Source organism: Ranitomeya imitator, chromosome 2 (assembly GCF_032444005.1).
Source record: "Ranitomeya imitator isolate aRanImi1 chromosome 2, aRanImi1.pri, whole genome shotgun sequence".
Taxonomy (NCBI): Eukaryota; Metazoa; Chordata; class Amphibia; order Anura; family Dendrobatidae; genus Ranitomeya; species Ranitomeya imitator.
Genome location: NC_091283.1, coordinates 358,992,507 through 359,006,151, shown reverse-complemented (window position 1 = coordinate 359,006,151; position 13,645 = coordinate 358,992,507). Strand labels below are relative to the sequence as shown.

The following is a 13,645-nucleotide window of genomic DNA, read 5'->3' as shown; positions in this document are numbered from 1 at the left end:
AAGTATAGTCAGCAAGTGAGGTAAGTGAAAGGTGAACATATATAGCCCATTCCAAATGTGATAGGACATAGCCAAAAGGTAAAATGGAAAACATCTGGAGAGAAACCAACCAATAAAAAAAAGCAAAAAAAAAACCATCAGCATTTGGACAGAGCCAAAAAGGACTGTAGCCCAGCAGAAAAGGAAACCAACCAGGCAGCAAAAGGTCATTGGATCGAATCCCAAATCCCAAAGCCATGACATAGAGAAACTATTAGTGCTTCCCATTTCAGGAATGATGGTGCAGTAATCTGAATTAGTCGAATTAAAAATATGATGCCATGAAACCAGGGCTCGAGCCATGTCAACACATCTCCTGCAGATGTGAGCAAATGTATGTCAGAGCCAGCAGTCAGGCACAGCTTAGAACTATGTCATGACACAAGTGTAATGTTTTTTGGGTAGTTTATTGCAATTCTCTTTGAAGTTATACATTTTTAATAGAAACTGAAAAGTTGGTATACAGGGAAACTCTGTTGTTATTGTACAGAAATTTACACTTGGTTCTAACTGTATATTTAATTGTTGATCATAAAAGTAAAGTTTGGCCAGAAAGACTGTACCTGGTCTTTTAGGGACCATGTGAGCACACTCAGAAGCACAAGGGGGAGGGAAGGAAGATTCATCCTATATGATGCCAGTTTTCTAAGAAGGTAACAGCATCACTACTGTTTGATTTCTGTTAGAGGTCCACCATACGAATAATATTTTCCTTCAACAGATTTTCTAACTTTTGGCCACATTCCATGTGCGCTGTGATTTGGCTTTGTAGTTTACAGATCTGGGCAGGTAAGGGTCAGGATCATCTGATTCTAGGCGGAAGGAGGATCCTCCAGATTGTAAACTCTATGGAAGGGGGTTTAATGCCCAAAGTAATTTGAAGAGTTTTGGGTGAGTAAGAATGTTGTAGTCTGGAGGCAGAATGGTCATGACTTGATTGGGATATGGCCGGTTATACCGCTGATAAAGGAGACACAGCCAATGTCAGGATTCTGTTCCCTTACTGCAAATTGACCCTTAGTGGCTGTTATTATTCACTTTCATTATTGAGCTGCTTTTCCACTCCTCAGAAATAGAGGCGTCTATTGTGGTTCTATCATCTCCCTTTACTAACTAAGCCGATGTTAGACCTATGGAAACCATCTTGCTTCCTTTGTGGGCTTACTTATAGCTACATGGAGCTTACACTCTTTGCTTGAATAATGTGTCTAGCCTTTAGTCTAATTTCCAGTCTCCTGCTGCTGATAAATGTCTTACCCAGACTTTCAACACTTCTTTACTATCCTGCTCCTACAATTCCTAGTGCTAATTCCAAGAACTTCCACTACCACTTGCTGTTCCCCACTCATGCTTCTCCGGCCATTGGATTGCAGCCGTGCTCCACCAGTATCATAACAGCCATTGACTGAAAAGTATCTGTGAGTTCTCTGCATTTAGTGGTTACTACTCACCTGGGTAGTCGTATGTAGGAATCTCCTCTTTACACTGTTTATCACACCTCACATATGGATCTGTATTATTAATATTTGCAATTTCTTCATCCTGAAACAAAAATTGTAAAAGTCACTGATAGAGAAAAAAAACTGGTGGATAAAATAAAAAACTTAGTACAAGACTTTTACAGCCGTCCACACATCATAGGGGAGATCTCATGACCCTTCTCTCCATCTACCTGATGATCCTGAGGAACAGCTGGATTTTCTTTTTTACAGTCCTGTGGAAGAAGAGGACGGAGACATCTCTCTGGTGTTGTCCTCTTAATAGATAAAACTGGAGGAAACACATACAGGGACTGAATTCATTCTTTACATACAGATAATTATAGGCTGTGTGTATTTAGTCCTGTCTATTACCTGATGATGTGAAGGGCTGGGGAACCTCCATCATGACGTCCTTGTACAGATCTTTGTGTCCTTCTAAATACTCAAACTCCTCCATGGAGAAATAGACAGTGACATCCTGACACCTTACAGGAACCTGACACATAAAATGATACTGTCATCCCCGATCCCTTCATAACATTACTGTATAATGTCCCAGCATTCCCAGCAGTGTCACCTCTCCAGTCAGCAGCTCAATCATCTTGTAAGTGAGTTTTAGGAACTGCTGGTTATTGATGTCCTCATGGATCTGGGGGTGAGGTGGAGGACCCATAATTGGGCTCAGGGGTCTTCCCCATCCCTCAGACACAGGTTCCTGACAGCTCTCACTAGAGGTCTTCTTCACTACTGTATAATCCTGGTAATGGAGAGACACATTAATAAATCTCACTACAGACATTTCCAGAGTCCTCACCTCTCCAGTTCTGTCCATCTGTTATTCCCATAGATAAGAATAATGTAATGTGAGGTCATCAGAATCTCTCACCTCTCCAGTAAGCCGGAAGAGGATCTCTAGGGTGAGGTGTAATATCTTCTCCGCCATCTTGTCCCTGTCCCTATCCATCCTTGATTGGTAAATCAGAAAAATTCTTTTATGTAGAAGATCTCCACTGAGAGGATCCAATATTGTAGGAATCTGAATGAGAAGATGAGCCGATGTAGCATCATAAAGAATCCTGTGCAATAATACAATTACTGAAACTAATAAGGAAAAAATAAAAAGAGATATAGTGAAAATGTTGTATTTACGATTGGTTGGAAAATCACTTTACTGTTACTGTACATCACGATGCAGAGGCAGTTTTCTCACTGTCACATTCTATTACATAATACTAATTGCACGGGTTGTTTAAGTCCTACAATACTGTGTTCAATAGCGACCGTCTCACCTAGGTGATTACAGGGTGCGGATTCCTGCTAACTACCATGGCAGCACTGTTGAGTCTGAGGTGAAGTCAGAATCGTGAAGTTAGTGTTCATTTTGTGGGAGTCAGAATCAAATGGACCGACTCCAAAAATATAGAATAAATTGGGTTCAGTAGTTCAATAAACTAAAATATCCTATAAAATGTCCTATAAATGTATGTTCTATTCCTGATCTAAGGATCTCGGATTTTAGTTGACATGAATCTGTGCTGCACTTTATGTACATGCTCACTTGTGAGGCAGTGCTATGAAGTCGGAGTCGAAGTTATGGAGTCGGAGCTGGAAGTCAGGGAAATTGAGGAGTCAGAGACGGAGTCGGTGGTTTCCAGGGTGGATAAAAATCAATGTTTTTTTTTTTTAAATAAAAAAAATAAGATTTTTTTTATTTAAAATCGGATTTTTTTCAATAAACTGCTTTTTGAGGAAAATATTTTACCATCCAAAGGTTCTTCCATCATGAGATAAAGCTGAGTTGTTTAACTCAGTAGAATAAAGGCTGTATATGTGTAACATTCACAATGCCATGCTCTTCCAGAGGTTTCTGAAGGATTAGTGGGCAGTTTCTCTCCTATATTATCACAGACGCTCGCTTTACTTAAGCAGTTCTCAAAACTGAATTTGACTCCGCAGAGGTCCCAGCCTCTTCTTCACGGCAAAAATGTTACAACATGAACAGAGTTGAGAAAAAGACCTTAATCCTATTGTTCTACAAACCTATGAATACAGAATCAACCCCTTCAGTGCCAAGTCCAAGAAGTTAGACAATATGTTTCTGATTGTTTGGAGTGGAATAGATCTGCACAACACAAGAAGAATGTGAATCTAAGTGTGAGGAGGAGGAGGAAGGGCAAGCAGACAAGAAAATGAAAGTGAAACTTTGAGCACAATACTGCAGCATAGCCACAGACAGACAAGTCTGGATCTGTTTGTGTGTACGATCTGAGGTTTATTACATTCTTTCCTTATAATGGCAGCAGGCCGTAAAAGAGACCCAGCTTAATTAAAATATTCCCAAACTGGGTCTTTTACGGCCTGCTGCCATTATAAGGAAAGAATGTAATAAACCTCAGATCGTACACACAAACAGATCCAGACTTGTCTGTCTGTGACTATGCTGCAGTATTGTGCTCAAAGTTTCACTTTCATTTTCTTGTCTGCTTGCCCTTCCTCCTCCTCACACTTAGATTCACATTCTTCTTGTGTTGTGCAGATCTATTCCACTCCAAACAATCAGAAACATATTGTCTAACTTCTTGGACTTGGCACTGAAGGGGTTGATTCTGTATTCATAGGTTTGTAGAACAATAGGATTAAGGTCTTTTTCTCAACTCTGTTCATGTTGTAACATTTTTGCCGTGAAGAAGAGGCTGGGACCTCTGCGGAGTCAAATTCAGTTAGGTAGAAACTTTGATTTAAATCACTAATTTAAATCAAGCCTTACTGACTAGTGATTTAAATCGTGATTTAAATCGTGATTTAAATCAGTTAGATTTAAATCAAATCCACCCTGGTGGTTTCCCTTACAGACTCTACAAATGTTCTGGTACTTTGAGATTGATGTCATAAAAGTGATATTTCTTCCCAAGTAATGTGATATTTTTGTTGGAAATTCGTAGAACGAATATTCCTTATAATATTCCCTGAGTGAGCAGACACTGTTCTTCACAGGCTGGAAGTATGTGCAGGGAGCCAGAGGCAATCTCATTAGTAGCGCCAGACAGGAGTAGCCAAGGGGAGGAGCTATGAAGACGGGACATACCACCTAATTAGGTTGTGTAAAGTAGAGCAGCGTGCGTCGGTGCATGATAACACAGGAAGAGACGAAGAATGAGTGATAACAGCACACAATCGTCTCCTGCTGAAGATGAGGAGTCAGTCGTTGAAAGTGGGCTGATGTAAAGAAATTGAGTAATTTGATTTAATTCGATGATAGAGGCATTACAGAATTCTTTTCTATTTTAGGAGAGGCCAAGAAGACAGCAGTGGATACAATTTTGAAAATGATGAGCCAAATTTCATCTCATATAAAAAGACTGACGGCAATGATGATGAGCCTACTTCTGTTAGTTCAGGTTGCAGCCGGACTATAAACCATCATCTAAACAAGCAAGCCTTCAACAAATTCTATGTATAACTGAAGGTTACATCAATGCTACAGAATAATTTAGCCGTGCTCTCTATATTTTATAATCTACATTCATAAAATAGTAATGGAAAGCTTAAAGTTGGTTGCCCAGATGTAGCCATCGTTACTCTAGCCATTATCGGTTTGAAAGCTGGACCTAACGTGTCCATCTACATTTTTTTAGTGCAGCGCGATGGGTTAAGTAGTGCAATGGTTTACTCAGTTTTTTTCTGCATTTCTCATTTCAACAGCTGGACATTAGGCTGCCCTACTGTACGTGGAAAGCTATAATAAATATATTACATATGCATGCAGCTAGTCACTGCTCACAGGCAAGGCTTGGAGGCTAGATGGTTGAGAGGTTCGGGATTAGATACTAATAAAGCTCGTCATAAACAAAGGGGCAAGACAAAGGCGTAGTCAGGTCACGGTCAGGATTTCAGGAAGATAGAGAATGAAGACAGAGGGGCTAGACAAACATATGGTCAGAAGCAAGGTCCCAGGTAGGGTAACAATTAGGCTTGGTTCACATTGCGTTCAGGGGCAACGTTAAACGGAGTACGTTACACCGCGGCATAACGCGGTGTAATGTACTCCGTTAACACCGCCATTGAATGCAATGCCGGACGCATCGCCTAGCGCACGCCCACAATGGGCGTGCGCTAGTGATGCGCCGTCATTGAGTGACGGACCCGAGACGCTGGCTGCACGTTTCGGTGTCCGTCACTGCTAGAGCGCAGATGGAGCTAGCAGAAGCTCCATCTGCGCTAGCGTGATGTAGCGCCGGAACTTGCGTTAGCAGCAGCCCGTTAACGTATGTGCTGAACGGGCTGCTGCTAACGCAATGTGACCCTAGCCTTAGTGATGAGCGAATATACTCGTTATTCGAGATTTGTCGAGCATGCTCGGGGGTCCTCCGAGTATTTTCCCTAGCAACCAGGCAACCCCCACATGTACTTATGCTGGCTAACAGATGTAAATCATTCAGCTGCGGCAAGAAAAACTAAATACTCGGAGGACCCCCGAGCGGGCTCGACAAATCTCGAGTAACGAGTATATTCGCTCATCACTAGTAACAATATAACTAAGACTAAGCAAAGGAACACAGGGCAAGCAGACTCCACGGAGCATAAACTACAACTGGTTGTAATTGGAGGCAGAGAGCCAGCTAAATAGGCAAGTAATCACTCTGAACAGGGTAGAGGAAACCCCGCACGCCCTGGCCCTGATTGAGCGGTATGACAATCACAGGTCATCCAGGTCTTTTTTTTTATATCTTTGGAATCCATGTTTTTAAAGATTTCACACTAAACTTTTGATATATTGTCTATTGTTGGATTGATGTGCAGATTTCTTTCCTCCGCACACTTTCATTACTTGGCTGAACTTCACCAACGGAACGGCACTTTCCACACAGATTTCAACGTCCAGCAATGGACTGCAAGGTGCGGTGAGCTCAATATCCCCCTCTCCTCTTCCTACATATCGTTCATCCAACAAGTCATCAAGGCTCCAGATCGAGCTGAAGGCCGCTAAACAATAATAATAATTGTTACAAAAGTAATTGTACATTTAACACTGAGATAATAGAGGAGCGGCCGTCTGTCCCCTGCTCACCAAATATATGAAGAGAAGCCAATCAGTTACATTATATGGAGCCGAAAATGGCGACAAAATAGGCCTCTTTCACATTTCAGTCGGTACGGGGCCGTCGCAAACAGTCGGCCCGACGGACGTTGTGCAAATAGTGCACAACGTGGGCAGCGGATGCAGTTTTCAGATGCATCCGCTACCCATTATAAGTTCCGAGGAGGAGGGGGCGGAGTTGCGGCCGCGCATGCGCAGTTGGAAATGGCGGTTCTGATGGATGAAAAAACGTTACATTGAACGTTTTTTTCGTCACGACGGGCTGCAAAATCACGACGCATCCGTTGAACGACGGATGCGACGTGTCGCAATGCGTCGCTAATGCAAGTCAATGGAGGAAAAATGCATCCTGTGGGCAACTTTGCAGGATGCGTTTTTTCTCCAAAACGACGCATTGCGACGTTTGCCAAACGACGGAAATGTGAAAGAGGCCATACAGAGAAATGGGAGAAAGGTCCCAGCACTAGAGATAAGGGAGGCAGAGGGCACAGTGGTGTCAGCACTGAAGGGGTTACTGCCCCCTGTGCCCAGTAATGGGGAATCTCCAGCACCTACCTCCACCTGCAGAGCCGCACACCACATATATGGCTGCTCTGTGCGCACAGGACCTGTGATGAGGTCACAGGAGGGGAGGAGTCAGGGGTCACATGATCAGGGGCCTCAGTGTATGCAGGACTCTGCTGTGCTGGTTGTCATGGTGCTGGATGAGGGGAAGATTATGTGTGGGGTCAGGAGGGGTTTACAGGGTGGATGTAGCAGAGCCGTGTGTGTACGGGGTGTAAGGAGGGGAGCCGTGTGTGTACGAGGTGTACGGAGCAGAGCCGCGTGTGTACGAGGTGTACGGAGCGGAGCCGTGTGTGTACGAGGTGTACGGAGCGGAGCCTCGTGTGCACGGAGCGGAGCCGCATGTGTACGGAGCGGAGCCATGTGTGTGCCAGGTGTACGGAGCAGAGCCGTGTGTGTATGAGGTGTACAGAGCAGAGCCGTGTGTGTACGAGGTGTACGGAGAGGAGCCTGTGTGTACGGAGTGGAGCCGTGTGTGTATGAGGTGTACGGAGCGGAGCCGTGTGTGTATGAGGTGTGCGTAGCAGAGCCGCATGTGTATGAGGTGTACGGAGCGGAGCCGCGTGTGTACAAGGTGTACGGAGCAGAGCAGTGTGTATGAGATGAGCGGAGCCGCGTGTGTACGGAGCGGAGCCGCGTGTGTACGAGGTGTACGGAGCGGAGCCGCGTGTGTACGAGGTGTACGGAGCGGAGCCTTGTGTGCACGGAGCGGAGCCGCATGTGTACGGAGCGGAGCCATGTGTGTGCGAGGTGTACGGAGCAGAGCCGTGTGTGTATGAGGTGTACAGAGCAGAGCCGTGTGTGTACAGAGTGGAGCCGTGTGTGTATGAGGTGTACGGAGCGGAGCCGTGTGTGTATGAGGTGTGCGTAGCAGAGCCGCATGTGTATGAGGTGTACGGAGCGGAGCCGCGTGTGTACAAGGTGTACGGAGCAGAGCAGTGTGTATGAGATGAGCGGAGCCGCGTGTGTACGGAGCGGAGCCGCATGTGTACAAGGTGTACGGAGTGGAGCCGCATGTGTACGAGGTGTACGGAGTGGGGCCGTGTGTGTACGAGGTGTACGGAGTGGGGCCGCGTGTGTACGAGGTGTACTAAGTGGAGCTGTGTGTGTAGGGAGTACTAATTTGTCACAGTCAGGTCCTCACCCACTCAGACCCATGACGTGAGGTTAAGGCTGCCGTCACACATTCAGTATTTTACATCAGTATTTCTCAGCCAACACCAGGAGTGGGTGATAAATGCAGAAGTGGTGCATATGTTTCTATTACACTTTTCCTCTAATTGTTCCACTCCTGGTTTTGGCTTACAAATACTGATGTAAAATACTGACCACATACTGCTAGTGTGACGCCGGCCTTACTGTTTGGGGTCCAGAGCATTCTACAGCTTTTAATCTCACACTCTCCCGTCCCTCAGGCTACACAGAGAACATGCCTTTAACCAGCCTACACACCCAAGACACTCAATGCTGCCACCAGTTACAGAAAGTGCTTTGAGGCCGGGATCACACACAGCGAGATACGGCCGAGTCTCGCTGGTTAAAAACAAGATCTGGCACCGGCACTCAGGAGCGGAGCGTGCAGCCGCATAGCAATACATGGAGCTGCACGCTCCGCTCTGGAGTGCCGGTGCCAGAGCTTGTTTTTAACCAGCGAGACTCTGCCGTATCTCGCTGTAGTGTTACTCCGGCCTAAGTATAAGGCTGGGTTCACATTGTGTTAACGCAGTTTAACACAGTCCATTAACGCTGCCATTGAATCCAATGGGAGTGCGCTAGCGATGTGCCGTCATTGAGTGACGGACCCTGAGACGCGGGCTGCAGCGTTTCTGGGTCCGTCACAGCGCAGATAGAGCTAGCAGATGCTCTATCTGCGCTAGCGCGCTGCCATACCGGCACTTACGTTAACAGCAGCCCGTTAACGTATGTGTTGAATGGGCTGCTGTTAACGCAATGTGAACCCGGCCTAAGGAGGAACTGCAATGCTGGGAAAAGAGCAGAGTTTCCCGCTGGCAGAGAGAGGAAGCAGTGGTGTACCGCGCTCCGCAGCGAAAGAGAGAGCGGAGCTGCTCCCCGGCACAGGTTACGTGAGGGCCCCCAAGAGTCAGTGAGCGTGCAGAGTGTCGGGCACTCAGCCAACCAGTGTGCGGTGCTCGCATTGAGAAGCGGGTGCCGGATCGTGAGGTGTGTTCCCCGTCCTTAGCAAGTGTGCAGTGGAGCACGTACCGGGCAGAGACATCTACTGCACTTTCCACCCTGATGTTAAAGATTGATGGACTAGGGGCTCAATGGGTAAAACCAGTGACCGTCTGTTGCCGCCAGAAGCTGGACCGTTAGTTGGCAGGCTGCGCCTGAAGATGCCGTGCCGTCCACTGCTGGTATTCCAACTCCCATTGGACTGCAAGCGGTCACAAGACTGTTGTGTTAGGCCGGCTTCACACTCAGCGTATGAAAATACGGTCCGTATATTACGGCCGTAATACGCTGAAAAGTCCCGAAAATAGTGGTCCGTAGCTCCTCCGTAGGCAGGGTGTTTCAGCGTTTTTTGCGCATGGCATCCTCCGTATGTAATCCATATGGCATCCGTACTGCGTGTTTTTATCGCAGGCTTGCCAAACCGACATACGGCTATACAAGGGATCCATGTGTAAAAAAAAAAAAAAAAACATATATACTGTCTATATATATATATATATATATATATTTCAGTAGACACATATATGTATATATATATAAATATTTCATCCAGCACGATATAGCAGAAAGCCGGTAATTCAATTACCGGCTTTTGCTTTCTCCTTCCTAAACCCGACATGATATGAGACCTGGATTACATACAGTAAACCATCTCATATCACCATTTTTTTGCATATTCCACACTACTAATGTTAGTAGTGTGTCTATGCAAAATTTGGCCGTTCTAGCTAGTAAATTAAGGGGTTAAATGGCGGAAAAAATTGGCGTGGGCTCCCGCACAATTTTCTCCGCCAGAGTGGTAAAGCCAGTGACTGAGGGCAGATATTAATAGCCTGGAGAGGGTCCATGGTTATTGCCCCTTCCCCCCTGGCTAAAAACACCTGCCCCCAGCCACCCCAGAAAAGGCACATCTGGAAGATGCGCCTATTCTGGCACTTGGCCACTCTCTTCCCACTCCCGTGTAGCGGTGGGATATGGGGTAATGAAGGGTTAATGCCACCTTGCTATTGTAAGGTGACATTAAGCCAGATTAATAATGGAGAGGCGTCAATTATGACACCTATCCATTATTAATCCAATACTAGTAAAGGGTTAAAAAACACACAAACACATTATTAAAAATAATTTTAATGAAATAAAAACAAAGGTTGTTGTAATATTTTATTGAACGCCCAATCCAATCACTGAAGACCCTCGTTCTGTAACAAAAAAAACATAATAAACCAACAATATCCTTACCTTCCGCAGATCTGTAAAGTCCAACGATGTAAATCCATCTGAAGGGGTTAAAATATTTTGCAGCCACGAGCTTTGCTAATGCAACGTTGCTGATGTCTGCAAAGCCCCGGAGAATGTAGGTAAAGTAGGTCATTGACCTATATTTACCTGCATTTGCGGTGAGGCGCCCTCTGCTGGTTGTCCCTAGATCGTGGGAACTTTCCTAGAAAGCTCCTAGGCTCGAGTTCATATGAGGACAACCAGCAGAGGGCGCCTCACCGCAAATGAAGGTAAATATAGGTCATTGAGAGCCCACGCCAATTTTTTCCACCATTTAACCCCTTAATTTACTAGCTAGAACGGCCAAATTTTGCATAAACACACTACTAACATTAGTAGTGTGGAATATGCAAAAAAATGGTGATATGAGATGGTTTACTGTATGTAAACCAGGTCTCATATCATGACGGGTTTAGGAAGGAGAAAGCAAAAGCCGGTAATTGAATTACCGGCTTTAAAGCTGTCTAGCGCTGGAAGAAATATTAATATATATATATATATATATATATATACAGTGGGGAAAAAAAGTATTTAGTCAGTCAGCAATAGTGCAAGTTCCACCACTTAAAAAGATGAGAGGCGTCTGTAATTTACATCATAGGTAGACCTCAACTATGGGAGACAAACTGAGAAAAAAAAATCCAGAAAATCACATTTTCTGTTTTTTTAACATTTTATTTGCATATTATGGTGGAAAATAAGTATTTGGTCAGAAACAAAATTTCATCTCAATACTTTGTAATATATCCTTTGTTGACAATGACAGAGGTCAAACGTTTTCTGTAAGTCTTCACAAGGTTGCCACACACTGTTGTTGGTATGTTGGCCCATTCCTCCATGCAGATCTCCTCTAGAGCAGTGATGTTTTTGGCTTTTCGCTTGGCAACACGGACTTTCAACTCCCTCCAAAGGTTTTCTATAGGGTTGAGATCTGGAGACTGGCTAGGCCACTCCAGGACCTTGAAATGCTTCTTACGAAGCCACTCCTTCGTTGCCCTGGTGGTGTGCTTTGGATCATTGTCATGTTGAAAGACCCAGCCACGTTTCATCTTCAATGCCCTTGCTGATGGAAGGAGGTTTGCACTCAAAATCTCACGATACATGGCCCCATTCATTCTTTCATGTACCCGGATCAGTTGTCCTGGCCCCTTTGCAGAGAAACAGCCCCAAAGCATGATGTTTCCACCACCATGCTTTACAGTAGGTATGGTGTTTGATGGATGCAACTCAGTATTCTTTTTCCTCCAAACACGGCAAGTTGTGTTTCTACCAAACAGTTCCAGTTTGGTTTCATCAGACCATAGGACATTCTCCCAAAACTCCTCTGGATCATCCAAATGCTCTCTAGCAAACTTCAGATGGGCCCGGACATGTACTGGCTTAAGCAGTGGGACACGTCTGGCACTGCAGGATCTGAGTCCATGGTGGCGTAGTGTGTTACTTATGGTAGGGCTTGTTACATTGGTCGCAGCTCTCTGCAGTTCATTCACTAGGTCCCCTCGCGTGGTTCTGGGATTTTTGCTCACCGTTCTTGTGATCATTCTGACCCCACGGGGTGGGATTTTGCGTGGAGCCCCAGATCGAGGGAGATTATCAGTGGTCTTGTATGTCTTCTATTTTCTAATTATTGCTCCCACTGTTGATTTCTTCACTCCAAGCTGGTTCGCTATTGCAGATTCAGTCTTCCCAGCCTGGTGCAGGGCTACAATTTTGTTTCTGGTGTCCTTTGACAGCTCTTTGGTCTTTACCATAGTGGAGTTTGGAGTCAGACTGTTTGAGGGTGTGCACAGGTGTCTTTTTATACTGATAACAAGTTTAAACAGGTGCCATTACTACAGGTAATGAGTGGACGAAAGAGGAGACTCTTAAAGAAGAAGTTACAGGTCTGTGAGAGCCAGAAATCTTGATTGCTTGTTTCTGACCAAATACTTATTTTCCACCATAATATGCAAAAAAAAAATGATAAAAAACAGACAATGTGATTTGCTGGATTTTTTTTCTCAGTTTGTCTCCCATAGTTGAGGTCTACCTATGATGTAAATTACAGACGCCTCTCATCTTTTTAAGTGGTGGAACTTGCACTATTGCTGACTGACTAAATACTTTTTTGCCCCACTGTATATATATATATATATATATATATATGTGTCTCACTGACATATATATATATATATATATATATATATACCTATTCTATGTGTACACATTTATTCTACCTATTCTAATGTCAGCTGTCAGTGTGATTTTACTGTGCACCGCAATGAATTACCGGCTTTTCTCGCTAACACCGCTGCGTATTTCTCGCAAGTCACACTGCTGGTCCGTGTGTGATCCGTATTTTTGGGGCTTCCATAGACTTTCATTGACGTTTTATTTGCGCAATACGGTGACAAACGCAGCATGCTGCGATTTTCTACGGCCGTAGAAAGCTGTATAATACTGATCAGTTTAATACGGCAGATAGGAGCAGGGGCATAGAGAATAATTGTGTTGTATGTTTTGCGAGTTTTACGGACGTAGTTTCTGCGCTCTTACGTCCGTAAAACTCGCAAGTGTGAAGCCGGCCTTATACTGTAATTCTACTGTTAATTACCTGTGATCTCCCTGCACTGTTAAACCTTGTTTTGCTTTCCCTGCGTTACTGCATCCGTTCACCTGCTTCCATAAGTACTAATGTCACGCACACAATGTACTCGCTGTGTACACGAGTCACATGCAGAGACTACAACTTAGTATTAATGGAGACACTTATGTTCGTTAGGTCAATAAGCAAAACAAGAAAAAATGAACTGGAGTATGATTTGGCATACATGCAACGTGTAGCAGCATGTTCACACTGGCCATTAAATACCCTGCTGTAAGTAATAGTGCCTAGAAATAACATAGGGTACTTAGTAAACATTGTTTTTAATTTTATAAAAAAAAAAAAAAAATCCCACTGCGACAAGTTGTACCCAAATCAGAACGGTCTATATTATCTCTATTATTAGAA

The 13,645-nt window shown here is 44.5% G+C and overlaps 1 protein-coding gene across 1 annotated transcript in view; it reads right to left on the bottom strand.

Annotated features, from left to right (window-relative positions):
* LOC138663807 (zinc finger protein 420-like) overlaps positions 1–7,224 on the bottom strand; it is a 52,754-nt gene extending 45,530 nt beyond the window's left edge. Inside the window, exons 1-6 of the mRNA XM_069750147.1 lie at positions 7,174–7,224; positions 2,407–2,556; positions 2,098–2,277; positions 1,893–2,016; positions 1,712–1,809; positions 1,491–1,581 (exon numbers count right to left, since the gene is read on the bottom strand). Of these exons, the coding sequence (XP_069606248.1) occupies positions 1,491–1,581; positions 1,712–1,809; positions 1,893–2,016; positions 2,098–2,277; positions 2,407–2,556; positions 7,174–7,200 (670 nt within the window). The 5' untranslated portion in view covers positions 7,201–7,224. The remainder of the gene's footprint in view (positions 1–1,490; positions 1,582–1,711; positions 1,810–1,892; positions 2,017–2,097; positions 2,278–2,406; positions 2,557–7,173) is intronic.
* Between the last annotated feature and the right edge of the window lie 6,421 nt (positions 7,225–13,645).